This window comes from Mobula hypostoma, chromosome 1 (assembly GCF_963921235.1).
Source record: "Mobula hypostoma chromosome 1, sMobHyp1.1, whole genome shotgun sequence".
Taxonomy (NCBI): domain Eukaryota; kingdom Metazoa; phylum Chordata; class Chondrichthyes; order Myliobatiformes; family Myliobatidae; genus Mobula; species Mobula hypostoma.
This window is the reverse complement of record NC_086097.1, coordinates 83161676-83184922: the sequence shown is the minus strand read 5'-3', so window position 1 is coordinate 83184922 and position 23247 is coordinate 83161676. Positions and strand designations below refer to the sequence as shown.

The 23247-nt window shown below is 42.9% G+C and overlaps 1 protein-coding gene across 1 annotated transcript in view; it reads right to left on the bottom strand.

Moving 5' to 3' along the window:
- The window catches only part of LOC134348444 (cysteine-rich motor neuron 1 protein-like), a 262947-nt gene extending 243075 nt beyond the window's left edge, over positions 1 to 19872 (bottom strand). Inside the window, exon 1 of the mRNA XM_063051847.1 lies at positions 19232 to 19872. Coding sequence (XP_062907917.1) covers positions 19232 to 19577 — 346 coding nt within the window. The 5' untranslated portion in view covers positions 19578 to 19872. The remainder of the gene's footprint in view (positions 1 to 19231) is intronic.
- Positions 19873 to 23247: the final 3375 nt, after the last annotated feature.

Below are 23247 nucleotides of genomic sequence, written 5' to 3'. Positions count from 1 at the left end.
TAAGGTTACCCTCCAGGTTGAGTCGGTGGTGAAGAAGGCGAATGCAATGTTGGCATTCATTTCTACAGAAATAGAGTATAGGAGCAGGGATGTGATGTTGAGGCTCTATAAATTGCTGGTGAGACCTCACTTGGAGTACTGTGGGCAGTTTTGGTCTCCTTATTTAAGAAAGGATGTGCTGACTTTGGAGAGGGTACAGAGAAGATTCACTAGAATAATACCAGGAATAAGAGGGTTAACATATGAGGAATGTTTGTCCGCTCTTGGACTGTATTCCTTGGAGTTTAGAAGAATGAGGAGGGACCTCAGAGACATTTTGAATGTTGAAAGGCATGGGCAGAGTGGATGTGGCAAAGTTGTTTCCCATGATGGGGGAGTCTAGTACGAGAGGGCATGACTTAAGGATTGAAGGGCGCCCATTCAGAACAGAGATGCGAAAAAAAATTTTTTTAGCCAGAAGGTAGTGAATCTATGGAATTTGTTGCCACAGGCGGCAGTGAAGGCCAAGTCATTGGGCATATTTAAGACAGAGATTGATAGGTATCTGAGTAGCCAGGGCATCAAAGGTTATGGTGAGAAGGCAGGGGAGTGGGACTAAATGGGAGAATGGATCAGGTCATGATAAAATGGTGGAGCAGACTCGATGGGCCGAATGGCCGATTTCTGCTCCTTTTGTCTTATAGTCTATTAACAGGGAAGTGGCAATCAGCTGAAGGCCAGATCAGTGGCATTCAGATCTGGCGATCAAGTGTGACACAAGAGGTCTAGATACAATCTCCAAAAAGCCATATCACGTGCGAAGTGGCATTTCCAGACCAAACTTGAATCATTGCAGGATGCTTGACAGCTGTGGCAGGGCTTGAATGCTATTACCTCTTAAAAAGTCAAATCAAACAATGTAGTTGACAACAACAACTTGCTCCAACACGAGTTCAAAGTCTTTTATGCTCATTTTGACCGTCAAAATATGGAGACACCTTCACAAACTCCCAAAGCCCCCAATAACCCTGCGATTTTAGACTCTGAGGCTGATGTGAGAACATCATTCAGAAGGGTGAACCAACAGAAAGCATCTGGCCCAGACAGAGTACCTAGCAGAGTACAAAAGACCTGTGATGATCAACTAACTGGAGTTCTCACCAACACCTTTAACGTCTCGCTTCAGCAGTCTGTGGTACCCACCTCCGCCAGCAGGCTTCATTTACACTAGTGCCCAAGATGAACACAGTAACCTGTCTCAATGACTATCATCCAGTAGCACTTACACCCAGTGTGAAGAAGTGCTTTAGGAGGTTGGTGATGAAACATATCAATTCCTGCCTGAGAAGTAAATTAGATCCACTCCAATTGGCCTACTGGTGCAACAGGTTCACCGCGCATGTCACTTCATTTGGGTCTCTCAACCCTGGAACATTTGGACAGCAAAGATGCATATATCATGCTGCCCAGGTAGGGACCCAGCTGGGTTTGAACTCAAGACCACCTGCTTTGAAGTCCAGTGCTGATGCCACTACTCTACTAGCCGCCCCAGCATATATGTACCTAGATAATAATATTTACTTTGAACTTCAAATACAGTGAGGAACTCATGTTAGTGAGCACACAAAAGTAGTACATTATAACCTACAGAACAGTTAACATGTTTGACAATTTGCTAGATGAAGATTGCACAGTGACAACCTCAAACCTTCCTTCCTATTAAGAACAAAAACAATTATGTGTACCTAAATAGTACCCTTAATGTGGTACAACATTTTGATACATTTTTTGTGTTATGCAGTCTTCAGGGTTTACAATTACTTATCTCTGCTCCAACTTTGAGTTTTCTGAGATGGCTCATGAGGCCAATGCGATAAGATCATAAGACATCGGAGCAGAATTTGGCCCATTGAGTCTGCTCCACTATTTCATCATGGTTGATCCATTTTCCCTCTCAGCCTTCTCCCCATATCCTTTCATACCCTGATTAATCAAGAATCCATTAACCTCTGCCTTAAATATAGCCTATGGCATAGCCTCCACAGCCACATGTGGCAACAAATTCAACAGTTTTATCACTGTCTGGTTAAATAGATTCCTCATGTCCATTCTAAAAGGATGTTCCTCTATTCTGCAGAGTCTTCTACAGATGGGTCAGGAAGATTGGCAAGGCATACTGGTGGGTGAGGGGCATGTGAGGTGATTTTCTCCTTCTGTCACTTATGCAGAGCGTCTGTGTACTCTGATACATGGCCTTGGGGTTCTCAACATCATCCCAAATGCTTCTTCCCCATTTGTGGGCCAGAGATTCCGAGATGTCAGTAGGATGTTGGTTGTTTTTCTGGCAATCTTTTCCCCTGTCCAACTGGTAATCTCTATCCAAGACTGAGGTCAAAATAGAGTGTCTGTTCCGGAAGTCTGGTGAAAAGGAAGTGGCTTGCTGAATGCAGTTGACTCAATACTAAAGATGTTACCCCGCTAGTGAGTTTCAACGACTTTACAGAGAGCGCCTTGGAGTATTTCTCAAGTCTCTTGAGATGCCTGCTGCAGGTAGTCCAGGATTCATACGCATATTGGAGGGCAGGATTCACTACTTCCCAGTCATCCATAATGGTGTTATAATATATAACACTGGACAGTAAATTTTTACATAAGTGTTGCTTCCTTAGAAATTTGATGGTGTGATAGGCCACTTGAAGTTGAACACAAATATAATTTCAGACCACTTGTATCATGCAAGACTTGAGAGGCAAGAAATCAACTTTTATTGAATATTGTACATTTAATTGCAATAGTTCAACCAAGATAAAATGGTTTGTTGATGATTTTTGTTTGTACTCAGTGTCTGAGGCTTCTTGCTTAAGTGTCCAACAATAATCAGCCAGCATTGATTGATTCAAGATGCCCAGATACCATTTCTCGATGATCACTACCTCCTTGTGAAATCTTCCACCGTGCCAGTCACTGACAGCACGAAGATTTGCAGGGAAGAAATCTAAATGGGAATGCAGAATATAAATCGTCAGTGACATGTTGCACTTCATGGATTTATATGCTTGAAGCATATTGTTAACCAGCTGCACTCAGTTTGGTGCTCTGTAGTTGCCAAGAAAATTTTCAACAACATCCTTGAATGCCTCCCATGCGATTTTCTCCAGTCCCACTAGAAGTTCTTTGAGTTGCCTGTCATTGATGACCTGTTTGATTTGTGGACAAACAAAAAATGCCTTCTTTAATCTTGGTATTAGTTATTTTGGGAAACATCTGTCTCCAGTATAGAAATCCTTCACGGAACTGTTAGTGCCCGGTGACTGCAGATTCCATCCTTGCAGCTTTGAACTCAGAAATTAAGATTTTGCCTTTGACAAACCAAGGTCTCCGACCAGGTCATTTAACTCAGATTGAGTGATCAGTTTAGGCTCACTCAACCTTAAAGGGTTCAAAATCTGTATCAGTATCATTTTCCATTCCTGGCTTGTGCATCATGGCGTCTTTGTCTTCCTCCCCTAGACTGTCTCTCATGGCTTCAGTGCTGGAAGACTTTCGGCATGCAGTAGATTGGAGTATTCAATGGATTTCTTGTTTTAGCAGAGAAACCAGACACACTGGTCAGACAGAAGTAGCATTCTGCACATAATCCTTCTGCTCTCGCCAGATCACCGAGACAGCAAATGGCATTGACTTCCGAAAGCCTCTGACACAAGCTCTAAGATTGACAGTGCGTATTGCGCAATAAACGTGAGCCAAGGCTTTGTCCTGTTCACCAATTCTACACCCAAAGTAGAGCTGATAGACTTTCTTAATAAGAGGAGTCATGCTCCGTCTTTGAGATTTAAGTGTATACTCACCAGAAATATAAAAGTAACAAAGCTGTTGTAACAAATACTCCTGAAGATAGACTTACTTTATTATAATGAGTACACACAATATGCTATGAGTGTAGAGCATGTACATCAATGTGATCACAAACCAATATACATGTAGTGTGTGTGTGTACAAAATAGAACACTTTTCAGCTTACATTGTGGGCAACATTTTCATTACACTTAAATTATAAGTTGAAATAACAAATATAGACAATTTCAAAAAAATAGTGCCAGGTAGGGAAATTTCATGGCGATTTGCATGGATTTTGGGCTATTGACCATAAGATACACCCAATAGTATTCAGGAAGCAAAATCTTTGTAGTCCAGTGTAATAGGTCTGAGCGTCACTGATCCCCACACTATTCTAACAACTACACCTGTTACACCAGCCCTCACCCCTGCAACCACCCTCTATCCTAGAACTTTGCTTTCCTTCTTCCTTCTCCCCACTCCAATACATGAAATGTACCGCAAGCCACAGGTGCTGAGGCCTTGCTCCCTGTATGGCTTTGCTCGTGAACAGTTTTCAAATGCCTTTGATGAAGAAACATAATTTTAAAAGGAATGAGTTTATTTAATTCAGTATTTTTGGTAAAGTAAACAACAACTTAAGAGGTCATAAGAGGTACTGCAGATACTGGAAATCTAAAGCAATACACACAATGTGCTGGAGGAGCTCAGCAAATCAGGCAGCATCTATGGATGGGAACAAACAACTTATCTTTTCAACCAAGGTCAACGATTTCATTTAAATTCATCAAATCATTCAACATACGCCATTTGAGAGGGTGGTTAGGTCTACAATTGCCTTGTCAGCTCAGGACATTTGCATTTCATTTCTGGACTCAATGCCAAGCAGTAGAACAAGAAGACAGATGCACCAACATCCAGCCTCTGGCTCTTTCCTGACTCTGCACTATGACACAACCAGCAGAACAAAATGCAAAAGATGATAACCAAATGGATAGGTTTCAAGTAGGATCTAATAAATGGGCAAAGGTAGATTGAGAAACAGATGTTTAAGGAGCGAATTCCTGTGCTCAAAACCTTGGCAGGTGAGGCCACATCTACCAACAATGGAAAAGTGAAAGAAGATTCAGAGATGATGAAGAGCAAGGCCATTAAAACTAACAAAAACAAGGATAAATTTTGAAAGGAAAAAGTAACTCCAGTATTAATCAACCAGGAACCACTGTGGATTAGTAAACACAGGCATGGTGTGAGAACATGGCATGATGCGACTCGGATTATGACCAATACAAATTTTCAAAAGCTCGCATTCACAATAATTTTTTTTTATTATTTAGACTGCCAGCCCAGCAACACTGATTTATTTATTGAGTTACAGTGTAGAGCTGCCCTCACTGCCCAGCGACACAGTGATCTATTTATTGAGTTACAGTGTAGAGCTGCCCTCACTGCCCAGCGACACAGTGATCTATTTATTGAGTTACAGTGTAGAGCTGCCCTCACTGCCCAGCGACACAGTGATCTATTTATTGAGTTACAGTGTAGAGCTGCCCTCACTGCCCAGTGACACAGTGATCTATTTATTGAGTTACAGTGTAGAGCTGCCCTCACTGCCCAGCGACACAGTGATCTATTTATTGAGTTACAGTGTAGAGCTGCCCTCACTGCCCAGCGACACAGTGATCTATTTGAGTTACAGTGCAGAACTGCCCTCACTGCCCAGCGACACAGTGATCTATTTATTGAGTTACAGTGCAGAACTGCCCTCACTGCCCAGCGACACAGTGATCTATTTGAGTTACAGTGCAGAGCTGCCCTCACTGCCCAGCGACACAGTGATCTATTTGAGTTACAGTGCAGAACTGCCCTCACTGCCCAGCGACACAGTGATCTATTTATTGAGTTACAGTGTAGAGCTGCCCTCACTGCCCAGCGACACAGTGATCTATTTATTGAGTTACAGTGCAGAGCTGCCCTCACTGCCCAGTGACAGTGATCTATTTATTGAGTTACAGTGTAGAGCTGCCCTCACTGCCCAGCGACACAGTGATCTATTTATTGAGTTACAGTGTAGAGCTGCCCTCACTGCCCAGTGACAGTGATCTATTTATTGAGTTACAGTGTAGAGCTGCCCTCACTGCCCAGTGACAGTGATCTATTTATTGAGTTACAGTGTAGAGCTGCCCTCACTGCCCAGTGACACAGTGATCTATTTATTGAGTTACAGTGTAGAGCTGCCCTCACTGCCCAGTGACAGTGATCTATTTATTGAGTTACAGTGTAGAGCTGCCCTCACTGCCCAGTGACAGTGATCTATTTATTGAGTTACAGTGTAGAGCTGCCCTCACTGCCCAGTGACAGTGATCTATTTATTGAGTTACAGTGTAGAGCTGCCCTCACTGCCCAGCGACACAGTGATCTATTTATTGAGTTACAGTGCAGAACTGCCCTCACTGCCCAGCGACACAGTGATCTATTTATTGAGTTACAGTGTAGAGCTGCCCTCACTGCCCAGTGACACAGTGATCTATTTGAGTTACAGTGTAGAGCTGCCCTCACTGCCCAGTGACACAGTGATCTATTTGAGTTACAGTGCAGAGCTGCCCTCACTGCCCAGCGACACAGTGATTGATTTATTGAGTCCTTCTGGCTTGTCAAGCCGGACTGCCCAGCAACCCCCCAGTTTAAACAATTTACAATGACAAATTAACCTACCAATCAGTAGGTCTTTGCACTGTGGGAGGAAACTGCAGCACCCGGAGGAAAGCCATGTGGTCAAACTCCTTAAAGGCAGTGGCAGGAAATGAGCCCGGATCGCTGGTACTGTAAAGCGTTGTGCTAACCACTACACTACTGTGCCACTAACCTAATCACAGGACAACTTACAATGATCAATTAACCTACTAGCTGGTACATCTTTGGACCATGGGAGGAGATTGGAGCACCTGGAGGAAGCCCACACAATACTCAGAGAGAACATACCAACTCCTTGCAGACCACGCCGGAATTAAACTCTAAAATGTCCCAAGCTTTAATAGTGTTGCACTAACCATTACGCTACCACACCCATATTCTGCTGTCCAACATGCTAAGTCACAAACTTAACTGTGCACTTATAAATTCTAATACAGTGGATTCCAGTTAATTGGGACACATCATGACCAATACATTCTGGCTCAATAAGGCAGCAGCCCTGATTAGCTCAAGTTTCACAGAAATAGTTAAAAACCTACGTAAAAAAGGACAAACTGAGTAACAAATTATGTATTCAAATAAAATACAGAACAAATCAGAATACAATCAATACTACTACAGTACTATAAAACTGTATTAGTCCTGAAAAGTTATCAATGGAAGAATTCATCCAGAGTAGGCAATGAATAAGATCAAAGCAGACACCTAGAGCAGATAATCGACTGCCTTCAGATAATGCTATGACAACTGCATCCTCCAAATCTTCACTTCAATTACAACCTTCAAGTTCTTCATAGTTCCTAACTTGCTGAATTCATGAAGTCATTTCATTTTCATCCCCTGCCATTTCTGGCACCTCCAAGACTGAATGTTTGAAAACAGTGAGAAATGAGCAGAAAGATGATTCCAAATTATCAGTGACAAAAATCACTACTTTTTTGAACACAAACACATGCAGCTGATGCCATTTAAAAGCCGTTCGCTCCAAGCGTGGTGTAACATCTAATGGCCTCACAAGTGTGTGTGATTGATGCTAATTAGAAACTGTTCAGCAACAGTCTCCTGCCCAAGTGAAACAGCATAGTATCTGAAACAGAATTGATTAGAGAGCTTAAAGGAAAAGAACTTTAGGGGCAAGTGATCATAATATGATCGAATTCACCCTGAAATCTGAGAAGGAGAAGCTAAAGTCAGATGTATCAATATTACAGTGGAGTAAAGGGAATTACAGAGGCATGAGAGAGGAGTTGGCCAGAATTGATTGGAAAAGAACACTGCCAGGGTTGATAGCAGAGCAGCAAAGGTTGGAATTTCTGGAAGCAATTCAGAAGGCACAGGATATATACATCCTAAAGAGGAAGAAGTATTCTAAAGGAAAGATGACATAGCCATGGCTAACAAGTCAAAGCCAACAAAAGAGAGGGCATATAATAAAGCAAAAATCAGTGAGAAGTTCGAGGTTTAGAAAGCTTTTAAAAACTAACATAAGGCAACTAAAAAAGTCATTAAGGTAAAGATGGAATATGAAAGTAGGCTACCCAATAACATTAAAGAGGATACCAAAAGTTTCTTCAGATACATAAAGTGCAAACAAGCAGCAAGAATGGATATTGCACCACTGGAAAAACAATGCTGGAAAGGTAGTATTAGGGGACATGTCACAATGGCGGGCATTGGGAGCAAAGGTGGACCCAAATGCAAGACACATCTTGTGAGGTTACTTAGATTTAGTTTATTGTTCGATACCAGGAGAGCAAGGCAGGAGCAGGAGTAGCGAACAGGACAAGGACTCAGGACTACGACTAGGCTGGGACCAAGGGTCTGGGCTAGGACTCGGAATCGGCTCCCAGAACTAGAGGAGACACGAAGAGGCTAGGGTATGGACTCCGAGCCAGAGATTGGGCAAGGACCCAGTACCTGGGTCTTGCCTGGGGCTTGGACCCCAGAACCAGGCAAGGACATGACATGGGCGAGGGAGAGGAGGAACATGGGAAAACAGAGCCTCGGTCTCGGGAGAGCAGGTACATGGAACCATGGACACATACACAGAACACAGAGTCGGGACCCCTCCTTGGGTACAGGACATAGGGCCGGGACTCACACACAGAACAGAGAGCCGGGACCCCACCTTGGGTACAGGACATAGGGCCGGGACTCATGACCCTCCGTGGGGCAACGGCAAGACGGCCTGACTTACCACACGGAGGCGAGGACAAGACATGACCCCCCCACGGGGCAACTGCAAGACGACCTGACTTACCCCATGGAGGCGAGGACAAGACAAGACAAGACATGACTCCCCGCGGGGCAACAGCAAGATGGCCAGACTTACCCCCACGGAGGCGAGGACCAAACAAGACAAGACATGACCCCCCCGTGGAGCAACGGCAAGGCGGCCTGACTTACCCCACAGAGGCGAGGACAAGACAAGACAAGACCAACACGAATGAACACCAGACAGTACCTATCTAGCTCCGGCGATGGAACTAGACCGAAGTGCAGGCGGGGGCTGCATACAAGGGCTGGAGGTGAGTGGGGCCACAGAAGGGATTCAGACAAGGGGGTAGGACAGGAATCACAGACCGCCAGGGCCAGGACTTGACTCAGAACTGGGAAGCTGCCAGGGCCAGGACTTGACTTGGTGCTCGAATGCCGCCAGGGCCAGGACTTGATTTGGTGCTCGAATCCCGCCAGGGTCAGGACTTGACTTGGAGCTCGACTGCCGCCAGGGCCAGGACTTGACTTGGAGCTCGAGTGCAGACAAGGGGGTAGGACAGGAATCACAGACTGCCAGGGCCAGGACTTGACTTGGAACTTGAATGCCGCCAGGGCTGGAACTTGAATGCCGCCAGGGCCAGGACTTGATTTGGAACCTCCGGGTAGTGGCGAGCTCTCGACTCGACCCAGGAACAGTAGACAGCGGTTCTTGATTCCCTCTGGCGGGTTAACTGACGGACCCACCTCGGTGAGGAAACTTTGCAGGCTCGCTTTGGCGAGGTAACTAGACAGGGTTGCTCCGGTGAGGAAGGGCAAATTACTGGCACACGCTCCGACAGAGACTAGGCTTGCTCCGGCCAGATGACATCGGCACACCGTACCTTTGATGACTTTGCAGACGCTCTCGCATCGAACGGCTGAAAGCTGGAGACTATAAACTACCGGTTTGGCCGAGTGTTAATTGCCTCTAATCACCAAAGTCGAGGGACACGGGAAAACAGGGAATCAACGGTCCAGATCGTAACATAAACAAGGTAAATTTAAAGGGACCCTGATCCGGACCATGACAGGACAACGAAATGGCGGACAAACTTTGAGTAAGTGTTTTGCATCAGTCTTCACTGTGGAAGACATTAGCAGTATGGAGGAAGTTCCAGGTGTCAGGGGTCATTGAGTGTGTGAAGTTACCTTAGCTAGAGAGAAGGTTCTTGGGAAACTGAAAGGTCTTAAGTACCTAAGTCACCTAGATGAGATGGTGTACATTCCAGTGTTCCAAAAGAGGTGGCTGAAGAGATTGTGGAGGCATCAGTAATGATCTTCAAAGAATTACTAGATTCTGGAAATGGTCCCAGAAGACTGGAAAATTGCAAATGTCACTCCACTCCAAGAAGGGAGAGAAGTAGAAGAAAGGAAACTATAGGTCAGTTAGCCTGACTTCAGTGGTTGGAAAGATGTTGGAGTCAATTATTAAAGATGAGGTCTCAGGGTACTTGGAGGCACATGATAAAATAGCTGTAGTCAACACGGTTACCTCAAGGGAAAATTTTGCCTAACAAATCTGTAGGAATTCTTTGAAGAAATAACAAGCAGGATGGACAAAATAGAATTGGTTGATGATGCATACTTGGATTGTCAGAAACCTTTGACAAGGTGCCACACATGACGCTGCTTAAGAAGCTATGACCCCATGGTATTACAGGACAGATTCTAGCACAGATAAAACAGTGGCTGATTGGCAGGAGGTAAAGAGTGGGAATAAAGGGAGTCTTTTCTGGTTAGCTGCCAGTGATTAGTGGTGCTCCACATGGGTGTGTGTTGGGACCAATTCTTTTTACGTTTTATGTGAATGATTTGGGTGATGAAATTGATGGCTTTGTTGCAAAGTTTGCAGACGATATGAGGGTAGGTGGAGGGGCAGGTAGTTTTGAGAAAGTAGAGAGGCTACAGAAGGACTTAGACAGATTAGGAAAATGGGCAAAGAAATGACAGATGGAATACAGTGTTGGGACTGTATGGTCATGCATTTTGGTAGAAGCAATGAAAGGGTTGACTACTTTTTAAGTTAAGAGAAAATACAAAAACTGTGGTGCAGAGGGACTTGAGAGTCCTTGTGCAGGATTCCCTAAAGGTTAATTTACAGGTTGAGTCTGTGTGAGGAAGGCAACTGCGACATTAGCATTCATTTCAAGACGACTAGAATATAAAAGCAAGGATGTAATGTTGAGACTTTATAAAGCACTGGCGAGGCCTCACTTGGGAGTATTGTGAGCAGTTTGGGCCCCTTTATCTTAGAAAGGATACACTGAAACTGGAGAGGGTTCAAAGGAGGTTCACAAAAATGATTCAATGATTGAATGGTTTGTCATATGAAGAACATTTGATGGCTCTGGGCCTATACTCACTGGAGTTTACAGGAATGAGGGGTGACCTCGTTGAAACCCATTGAATGGTGAAAGGTCTTGTTAGAATGGATGTGGAGAAGATGTTTCCTATGGCGGGAGAGTCTAGGACCAGAGGACGCAGCCTCAGAATAGAGGGGCCTCCTTTCAGAATTGATGGGGAGGATTCCTTTAGCTGGAAAGTGGTGTATCTGTGGAATTCTTTGCCACAGGCAGTTGTGGAGGCCAAGTCTTTATGTATACTTAAAGCAGAGGATGATAAATTCTTGATTGTCAGGGCATGAAAGGATATGGTCAGAGGCTGGGGCTGAGAAGAAAATTGGAACAACACTGATGAAATGGCAGAGCAGATTCGATTGGCCAAATGGTCTCATTCTGCTCCTAATCTTATGGCATAGTGTCTCAAATAAATGATGGGAATCCCAGCAACTTTCTCATTTTGTTTTTGACCTTGAGGAGTTGTCCCAAATAAGTGGCTGTCCCAGTTTACTGATGGCCCAATTAACCAGAATCCAATGAACTCCTTGATATTGATGACAGAAAATTAAAGCAGTATAATACCGGCTTTTACAAAGGCAAGAAATGCAGATTTTGGAAAAGAAATATTTATGTTACTAATGACTGTGTGATTCCTTGCTCACTCTTAAGTAATGTTAAATGTTTTGGCAGTTGAATTACTGAAAAAAAAATCTGAAAGTCATATTACAATGAAATCCAACTTAAGGAAGTGCCATGATATATCTTTATCCTACTTGTAGAAGGCTAGCAAGAATAAATTGGTAAATGCTCATGGTTTATCATTGTCACTTGCACTGAAGTATAGCGAAAAACTTTTCTTATGCATGCAGTAACTGAAGGCTGTTAGTGTTCCCAGGTATTCTATACCATATAAAAATTGTTGGTCTACCCCAGGATGCCCCCATATCGGCTACTCTGCAGAGTGTTATACGGCCAGCTACATCATGGTTGACGCTCAGCAGGAAGGCCGAAGCAGCGCTATAAGGATCAGATGAAGAATGCTTTAAGGAAGTGCAAGATCAGACCCGAGGACCCGGAGGATATTGTTGTTGATCGTACCACTTGGAGAAAGCTGTGTAGGGACGGGGTTCATATTCTGGAGATGGAAAGAACAACCAGAAGACAGCAGAATAGAGCCAGGGGAAATGCAGCCATGGTTGCCACCACTACTACATATACATGTCCCACCTGCAATAGAGCTTGTGGGTCCAGGATAGGACTATGTAGTCATCAAAGATCTCACTGTTAAAGGAGTGGATGTTGTCATCGGATCTCGATGGACAACGAAGAACTCCATTTATATAAATCTATTTGGTTTTAACATCAACTCTACTTTTGCCATTCAGGTCATGTTCAAAATAAAATGCATGTGCCACATTAAATATCCTGCTGGTGGTGTAGTGGCATCCGCACTGGACTCTGAGGCAAGAGCTTTCAGGTTCAAATCCAGCCGTCTCCTTGCATGCTTTCCATCCTTGTTAAGTTAATGCGTTGAGTTAGCAAAACAGTCAAAAATGCTAAAGAAATAGCAAGATTGCTGCCTGATGCACCACAAGGTGTGGAAAGGAACAACACACCATGTTATATAAATATACAATATGATAAGCATGTGTTTTCCCATCAATCTTGCCACTTACCTGTGGGCTATGACAATGTTTTTCTGACCACCATTGCCACATTCTCATGTAATGGAAATTAAAAGATACTGCAATAAATTGTGGGATCACCATTCAAATCTGTAATTTTCCTCAGCCCATTGATAAAGCAGAATGGACAAACATCTTAAAATGATGTGAATGATATCACATTCCTTTTCTTTCCACACAGAACAATTCCACCCCTGACTACTGTTGCCTTTAATAGCATGACTCCCTGCTGGGATACTGCTTCCTAAGTATATATTCCTTTCCTTTTTCAACTGGTTGTGTGTGAATGGCATCTGGCTGCTTGATGGCAGGTGGAGATACCATAGTTGAACTCATCTTCCATCCGATATTTTCATGCATATATTCCAGATCAGTACTCCAGTCTCAACTAGTCAAATCTACATGCCATCCCTGGGTAACAAACAGGTCCCATTTTTGCAGATGTCCATAAATTGATTTTGTCGAAAAATCACTCAATCTGGTAAACATACCTCCACAGCATTGTAATGAATGGCATAAAAATAACAGAAGACTGATAAGAACATCAGTAAAAGTGCAGAGAGAAAAAAAAAACTAGTAACACACGTCAAAGTTGCTGGTGAACGCAGCAGGCCAGGCAGCATCTCTAGGAAGAGGCACAGTCGACGTTTCAGGCCGAGACCCTTCGTCAGGACTAACGGAAGGAAGAGTTAGTAAGAGATTTGAAAGTGGGAGAAAAAAACTAGTTCTGTTGTTTGTAAAACTGAACATTTGTATGTAAATTAAGCATGTGAATTTAGTAGCACTATGGGAGCTTGTTACTATGTACAGAATGTAGACCCAACACTGATGAGAAAATAAACTGCAAAGGAGACAGGAAGAGTTTTCTAGTGTTATAAACATACTGAAACATGTTTAATAGAAGGTGTAATGTCTGGAAATTACAGATTTTTTTTGAAAGATAACAAAAATATACCATTTAAATGCAAAGACATTGGTAAGCAATGATATATGTAATGGAATCTTAGTATTTGGTATACAAAGTGCAGAAATTTAACATGTGTTTAGTTAGCTATCCAGATGATAAATCAAGAGATTTCTTTCTGTACAAGGTGGTTGGATAAAGTGGCCAATCTCCCAGTGGCCACACATTTTAATTCCATGTCCCATTCCCATTCTGATAAGTCAATCCACAGCCTCCTCTACTATCAAGATGAAGCCACACTCAGGTTGGAGGAACAACACCTTATATTCCGTCTGGGTAGCCTCCAACCTGATGGCATGAACATTGACTTTTCTAACTTCCATTAATGCCCCACCTCCCCCTCATACCCCATCTGTTATTTATTTATTATTATATATCTATTCTTTTTCTCTCTCTCCTTCTTCTCCCTCTGTCCCTCTCACTATACTCCTTGCCCCTCCTCTGGGCTTCCCCCTTTCTTTCTCCCTATGTCTCCTGTCCCATGATCCTCTCATATCCCTTTTGCCAATCAATTGTCCAGCTCTTGGCTCCATCCCTTCCCCTCCTGTCTTCTCCTATCATTTTGGATCTCCCCCTCTCCCTCCCACTTTCAAATCTCTTACTAGCTCTTCTTTCAGTTAGTCCTGACGAAGGGTCTTGGCCCGAAACGTCGCCTGTACCTCTTCCTAGAGATGCTGCCTGGCCTGCTGCGTTCACCAGCAACTTTTATGTGTGTTGCTTGAAATGCCAGCATCTGCAGATTTCCTCGTGGTTGGATAAAGAGTTGATTTGCATTCATACAGGGTCTTAGTAACACAGCCGTTAGACTACACTGTAGAGTTTCGGTTTACAAAAGGGTAGAATCTGGCCTTGGGGATAACATCACACAGCTACAACAAATGATATGCAGGATATGGGAATTGTCCTTTGTCGAACAAATCAAGTAAATGGACCAATACTCAGTTGAATTTGGAGGAATGATTGGTAATTACATTGATAAATACGATTCTCTGAGCATGATTAACAGATGTTATAAGATTTTTTTCTCCAACAGGAGACCCTGTATTGGAAGATCATTGTATCTGGATAAGGGAGGAGTCATTAAGAATGAGATATAAATAATTTTTCACTACAGTCAAGCACCATACAGTACAGAAACAGGCCGTTCATGCCGCACATTTGTACTGACCATGGGTCATCCATTTACACTAATCCTACATTATTCCCATTTTTCAAAATTTTCTCCTTATTTTCTCATCAATACCAGCCCCATTCTCACCAGCAACTCCCACCAGCCCCCTTCCCTCAATATATTCTAATGGTCACACTAGTGGAAATCTGTAAAAGTTAATTAACCTACCAATCTACATAGTTTTGGGCAGTTAAAGGAAACTGGAGTACGTCACATACAGAGAATGTGCAAACTCCAGACAGAGTCCAAGGCAGCTGCTCCACTGGCAGTGCCAGTGTGCCTTCCAAATTCTCAGGCAATGAGCATGTATATTAGGGATTCCTGAGAGACACAATTGTATAGCAAAATGATATAGCGTTATCTAATAATCATACTGAATGGCAGAAAAAACTCAAATAATCAGAAACCATCACGAATGAGGTGCCATAAGGATCAGTACTTCTTATGTTTGATGTATGAATTGAGAATTTTATAATATAAGCAGAAGACCAGAGACAAGGAAGTGGGCATTTGGATTTCAGTTAATTGTTTTAACAAAAATAGTTAAAACTATAGTCAGTCTTAACAGATCTTCTACTCCATCTGCTATCACGTAACATTTCACATTTATTCTGGACATCCCCCCAACCTCGAGACTTATTAGAGCTACCAGAATTTTTAAAAAAATGTTTCATGATGCCGTGTTAATCACATCAAATCTTTAGCTTTTCCTTTTTAATTGTACTAAAAAAAAGAAGAAAATTACATAGCCATGGGGAAATGGCAAGTGGGGTTAAATGGATATTTTCTGAAAAAGATGCAGGCTGTGCTACACATTCCACTCTGTTTAAGTAATCCAGTTTAGTCATTCAATCTATTATGTACCTTCAGAGAAGTACATATCACACAATTGCTATTAGAGGATACTCCCTACTCTCTATTGTCATCTCAAAGTCTAGTCTAGACAGGGATATTGGCATTTTCTTTCATCCATGTTCTGTTATTCTCTGCAGCTTAAATCTAAAAACATTTCAACTCAGAAACAAATAAATTAAGGTTGCAATAAGAAAGGTCATCGCCAGGTGGGTCAAATCAGTAACACTGGGAATCAATCCTTCAGAAGAGCATGCAATAATAAAAAATGCCTCTGAACACAGAAACCATTTGAACCTGACAGCTGGAAAGCTTATTGACTTACTGTAAAAAGGTGAGTAAAATCCATCAAGGGATGATGGGGGCGAACTGAAGAATGTCTAGCTTCAGGGGGAATTGTTATGTTCTATGAACATGCTTCTGCAAAACTTCTACTGGCATATGCATCAAAGAATGCATAGCTTGATCCTTGCTTGCATTTCAATTGTGATTTACAACCCAATTAGAAAAGGTAACTTTGTTAACCAGCACAATACATTTGTTTATTTTATCACTGTAAATCTAACTGCAACTACAAGGCCTTGTATTCCTATAAAGTTTTTTCATGGCCTCAAGACATCCAGAATCACTTTAGAGTTAATACGATATATTTGAAATAAAAACAGAAAATGCTGGAAATACTCAGCAGGTCAGAGAGCATCTGTGGAGAGAAAAATAGGATTAGCACTTCAGGGCAATGGCCTTTCATTAGAACTATAAAATGTTCAGTGTCTTGCTTTAATTTGCAGAGAAAGTGAGTGATAGAGACCACAAAGCAAATGTAAGAATGAAGACCAGCGGACTGAATAACACAAGTACTGGTGGTGCTGGCTGTGAGAGAGTGGTGAAGGTTTGCTGTATCACAATTGATCTCTCTGGAGGAGATCTATAAACATTTAAATAGATGGAAAAGATTGTGAATAGGGGGAAAGCAAAAGAAAATGATGCTGAATCTGGGATACAAAACACCGCAGTTCCTAAAAATCAAAAAATAAATGAGAATGTTCGTACTACTGAGCAGGTTAGGCAACATTTGTGGAGATCCCTCCCCCCGATTGGTTACTGACCTGAAATATCAATCCATCTACAGTTGCTGCTTGGTCTGCTGAGAATTTCCAATTATTTCTGCCTGGTTAATCCTGTGTTGAAGAGTGGCTCAGACAGGAAAGAATTTTTCTCCATTGTCACTTCTGTTGTAGGGTTGAGGGAAACAAGAGCACTTCCTCATGATCCACAAGTTTAGGGTTCTTTGGAGTGAGGAAGTGAGGGTTACTTCCATTCCATTCAGAACCTCCTCAATACCCAAATATTTATCTTAAACCAACATACTGTAACATGAAGAATTTGCTTCCATGTGATAGTGACAGCATTGTACAGCTAGATGACAGTATCAGGCAAAGATGTCATCTATATGTCTATGTTGAAAGAGAGTCACTATGGTACAAAAAGGATGGCATTTTCCCATTTCATCACTGAAGTGCGTTAAGTAATTAGTTTTCTATTTTGTGTAAGCACACCACAGAAAAAAAATTAAAAATGTTAAGTCCTGTCATTTGAACTACAACCATCTTTTAGCTATGTGATAAATTATGTACCTTAGACATTAAAACTTAATGTGAATTTTATAACTTTGTCATTTTCCCTTTTTATCTTTCCAATCACGTTTTCTCACACTTCTCTACTATTCCAGTTATAACTGATCAGGCACCAAAAGATCTGGTCAAACAAATTATGAAGTTTATTTTGCTTTTACAGCAAATTATAGTCCAAATATTCAGAATCCCATCAGGAACTGTTCCCAGATAGAACAATAAACTCCACCTGTTCTTGAAGAAAGCGGTTTTGGATTTATGTTCCCAAGAACAACTGCAACTCAAATAAAGTGGTGAGATATCCTCCTCTTGATTTCAAAGATAAAAGGAATATATTGTCAAATCATTCTCCATAAAATCTATGACAAAAGAAATTTTGATCCCATGTCAACATTTTAAAAAAATCGTTATTATATAGTTACCAATACACAGATTGCATCACAGCCCTAGTTCCATCTCTCCAAGCACCTTTGCAAAACTGGCCAGCTATAGAAATTGAGCATTCTTATCTCATGAAAAAGCAATATTTTCACTTCAATCTGTTTTTGCCTCCAAAGCTTTTGCTTCAGAAGTTAACATTGCAATTTTAACAACTGAAAATTTACTCCTTACATTCTTGTAGCGTGTATAGAACTGGAATTAGGCTTACAGGCAGAATGCTACATCAGTGAGAGCACTCTTACTAAAATAAGTTGTGTTTTTTCCCTGATTGCTGCCTTGTTTAATTCACAAATGGTGTGAAAACAGTTTAACCAGCTGCCGTGCAACATGAATATTGGGGATATTTAAGGGTTATCATGCAGTTTTCTTTTCACCCTTCTACAAGACCAAATTTCTACCTCACTGTTCTGAGGTTATTTTAATTAAAATGCGACAATTGCAACGGTTGTCTCAAAAGGAGGCAGCGATTGATCCCCAGAACTTCACCAAGAGGCATACGAAAGAAGCACTGACAGCTACCCTGGTCACAAATCTTAGCGGGTATAATGTTTAATGCAATTTATATCTGCAAACAAAAATTACGTTGAAAGTGACTTTGCAAACACTAATTCGAGAAGCAGTGGAAACCCAGGGTATTTATCTTGGCTAACGTGAACGAGGACACTGTGAACAGACCACATTGCGACTAAACAGGTGCGGTGTACAAGTTTTTCTTTCTGTTGATTTAACATGCTTCAAGTCTGCCACACCTTTCACTAATACATTAACAGTGTGGTTCGCAGCATCATCCATTCGTGATTGACTCGTTTAAAAAAATTACTACTTTCATCTTATAACGGACTGATGTATTAAAGAATACACTTTTAAAGCTAAGCCTAGAGACGTCCCAAACACGAGAAAATCTGCAGATGCTGGAAATCCAAAGCAACACACACAACCTGTTGAATTCTGAGAGACATCGGGATGGTTTTTAAGATTTCAGCAGGCCAGACAGCATCTATGAAAAAGATTAAACAGTCGACGTTTCGGCCAAGACCCTTGGGTCTCAGCCCGAAACGTCAACTATTCACTCTTTTCCACAGATGCCGCCTGGCCTGCTGACTTCCTCCAGCATTTTGTGTGTGTTACTTTGATTTCCAGCATCTGCAGAATTTCTCGTGTTTGGTTTTTAAGATTTGCTTTGCTTTTGATAGGTTGTGCCATTTGGTGGCGTTATCCGCCCAACAACGTTCTCTCTCAGGTGAGTAAACTTGACAGCCAGGTAATTTAAATCTGCTTTACCGTAGTACTTTAAAACAATCATATTCTAAATGACAATGCGTGATTGTGCCCATTTAAAATAAGCAGATTACATTTTTAAAAGTGCAATAGAAAATGCTCACCTTTGCAGACTCCTATCAACGGTCCTCGGTCTATTCCGGAGCTACTGTCACCGTCCTCCCCTTCCTCAATACTGGACAGGCTTTCATTCACACACCACAGACCCGTGTCACACTTGCCCAGATTGGCGTCCAGCTCGCCGCACGTGTCCCCCTTCTGCCGGGCACACACCAGGCAGCAGCCGCAGGCATCCAACACCTTCGCGCCCGGACAAGTTCGCGGCTCCTCGCACTGCTGCCGGCTGCACGGCCGGCACTCTTGTGGCCGTTCGCTCACGGCTCCCCAACAGCCAGACCACAGCAAGCAGACCGCCAGCAACCCCGCGCCGTCACGCCGCACCCTCAGCATGACAACTCCCGAAAACGGCAGAATTCGCAACAAACTTCTGAAGGATGCCTTGAGGTCCAAGAGACTTTGCTGCAACTTACAACACTTAAAAATTAAATTGTCCTGCAGCCGCCGCACTGATTAAACTCAGAATGTTTTCTGTAATAACAGTTTTCACGAGTTTCCCCTCTGCCTCTTTATTTCGGAGAGCTCCAGTCCTTATTGTTAAAGTGCTTAACCAAGCCCAGCTCAAGCAGCAGTGCGTGAGTGAAGCAGAGTGCAAATGCACTCCCGTTCCTGTTGCTGAGTGTCTCGAGTGCGTCCTAAACCAGCCGCGCGCTCCGCTCTGATTGAGCCTCGGCCCGTGACGCGCGCTTGATTGACAATCCCCGTTGCCCCTCCGTCCCCGCTCGCAGCTCGCAGCTCACGTCTGGCGGGCACCCAGCCAGTTGGAGGTCGGGCTTGGTGGCGACCCGCAATTAAACTGCACGCTGTTATCAGCGAGGGGTTGCAGCCCCAGCAGCAACAGGAAGAAAATTATTTGCAGTTTAAGTTATCCTTGCAGCGTTTGGCCACGTTTTGCCCACGGTTTCACTCAACATCTACATTAAAACAGGCTCAAGGTTTAGGAAATAAGCGAGGAAAATTATAGACAATGATTAAAACCAAGTTGCGATAGAAATGTAAGACATAATCCTCATAGTTCTCATGAGTATTGCTTAAATCATTTCTAGCAAAGGGTCTTGCTCTCATTTAGTTAATTTCACTACTTTTGTTTCCTAGCACTTTTAATTCCATTGTATTCCAGCCTCGCATTGTCACCCTGGCCGATCTCCTCATGTTGGGGAAGTGATCAGGAACAGCGAGGTGTTTCTTAGCTTACAGCGAGGGGGGTGTTATCAGAAGACTGGAAGGGAGATTCAGCCGATTCTGGGGCAGCATGCAATCTGCTGAAGGAGCTCAGCGGGTCGTGCACCACGGGTGGGGGTGGGGGGGGGGAATGGGAAGGAAATGTAGCGCCGCCTCAGATTCCAGCAACGCAGCCACAAAGGTTCAATGTAAAATTATTATCAAAGTATTATATGCCACCATGTAAAACCCCGAGATTCGTTTTCTTGCGTGTATACCGGGTAAATTCAAGGACCTTAATAGAATGAATGAAGGAAAGACAGCACCCAGCAGGGTGGATAAACAAGCACTGTGGCAAAAGACTGTGCAGATGCAAAATAGAATAATAATAGTAATGATAATAATAATAATAATAATAATACTAAATACACTAGAATAGTCCGAAAGTTCCTAGCAATTGAGAAGTGCTAGGCTAAATCTTAGGTTTTTCCACCTTGAGCTGAGGAAAAATAAATGTCCCTAAAATAATAATAATAATAATAATAATAATAATAATAATAACAATAATAAATGAACGAATGAATGAATGAACAATAACTATCGAGAACATGAGATGAAGAGTCCTTGGAAGTGAGCCCATAGGTTGTAGGAACAGTTCAGAGATGGGGCAAGTGAAGTTGAAAGAAGTTATTCCCAGTGGTTCACGGGACTGATGGTTGAGGAATAATAACTGGTCCTGAACCTGCTGGTGTGAGTCCTGAGCTTCCCGTACTACCTTTCTAATGACATCATCGAGATGAGAGCATAACCTGGGTGGTGTGGTCCCTGATGAAGGATGCTGCTTTCCTGCCACGGTGCTCCTTGCAGATGTGCTCAATGGTGGGGAGGGCTTTATCTGAAATGTTCTGGGCTGTATCCAATACTTTCCGTAGGCTTTTCTGTTTGCTGGTGTTTTCTATTTGACCTTTGTTGGCATAATTTCAGATGGTGACGAGAGGGCGTACAGGAGTGAAATATACCAGTTAGTGTCGCAGCAACAACTTTACACTTGTCAGCAAGACCAAAGAGGAAGGGTAAGATGAGGCAGCACAAACCAATCCTCACAGAGGGATCGGAAGTGGAGAGAGAGAGCAGTTTCAAGTTCCTGGGTGTCAAGATCTCTGAGGATCTAACCTGAACGTAACATATAGATACAGGTACAGTATAATGAAGGCAAGGCAGCGGCTGTATTTCCCTCGGAATTTGAGGAGATTTGGTTTGTCAACTAAAACACTTGACAACTTCCACAAATGTACCGTGGAGAGCATTCCGACTGGCTGCAATACTATCTGCTATGGGGGGGGGGCGGGGTTACCGCGCAAGATCGAAATAAGGTGCAGGAACTTGTAAGATTGGTCAGCTGTATGATGGTACCAGCTTCCGTAGTATCCCAGACATCTTCAAGGAGTAGTGCCTTAGGAAGGCGGCGTCCATCTTTAAGGATCCCCATCACCGAGGATATGCCATCTTCACTCTGTTACTATCGGGAAGGAGGTACAGAAGCCTGAAGGCACACACTCTGCGATTCAGGAAGAGCTTCTTCCCCTCTGCCATCTGGTTTCTAAATGGACATTTGGACATTGAACCCATGAACGCTACCTCACTACTTTTTTATTTCTGCTATTTTGCCGTACTCGCTTTAATTTAACTATTTAATAGACATATATATTTAATGCAACTCAGATTTTTTTCCTCTATACATAGTTATCACGTATTTCATTGTACGGCTGCCGTGAAGTTAACGCATTTCACAACATATGCCAGCGATTTTAAACCTGATTCCGGTTCTAATTAAGTGCATTGGTGTTGTTTCCATATCAGCCCATGTTGTAACCAGTCAATATGCTCTCCACAACACATCCATAGAAATTTGTCAAAGTTTTAGATGACATGCCAAATCTTTGCAAGCTCTGAGTAGAGGCACTGTCGTGATTTCTTTGTAATTGCACTTAGGCGCTGCGCCCAGGACAGATAGACTGAAATGGTAATACCGAGGAATTTAAAGTTCTGACCCTCTTCTCTGACCTCCCGACGAGGACTGGCTCATGAACCAGCAGTTTCCTCCTCTTAACTTCAATGATCATCTTCTTGGTCTCAGTGACACTGAGTGAGAGGCTGTTGTGGCACCACTCAGCCAGATTTTCAATCTCCCTCCTATATGCTGATTCGTCACACCTTTGAATCGGCCTACAACACTGTTGTCAGCAGACTTGAATATGGCAGCGGAACTGTGCTTAGCCACACAGTCATAAATGTAAAGCGAGCAGAGCAGGGACCTAGGCACCCTGAAGGTTATTGATTAGTTTTTTTTTGGGGGGGGTTATTTTTCTATTGAATGTCGAGCTGTAATCGGTAAAGAGAACCCTGATGTATTTTTTGCTGCCCGGATGTTCCAGGCTTGAGTGAAGCCGAAAGAAATGGCATCTGCTGGGGCCATGTTGTGCCTGTAGGCAAAATGCTGAATGAACTCAGCAGGTTGGGCAGCATCTATGAGAAAGGATAGTTGATGATTCGGGCCGAGACCCTTCTTCAGGACACTTCAAGTCGCTTCTCAGGCAGGAATTGACGTGTTTCATCACCAGCCTTCAAAACAGTTCAAGACGGTGGGTGTAAATGCTTCTGGACAATAATCACTGAGGCAGGTTACCACGTTCTTCTTAGAGACCTGATATGACTGAGGCCTGCTTGAAGCAAAACTTACCTCAGACTGCCAAAGTGAGAGGTTAATGATATTGGTTAACACACCAGTCAGTTGAGCAGGTCTTTAGTATTTGACCAGATACCTCACCTGGGCCAGTTGCTT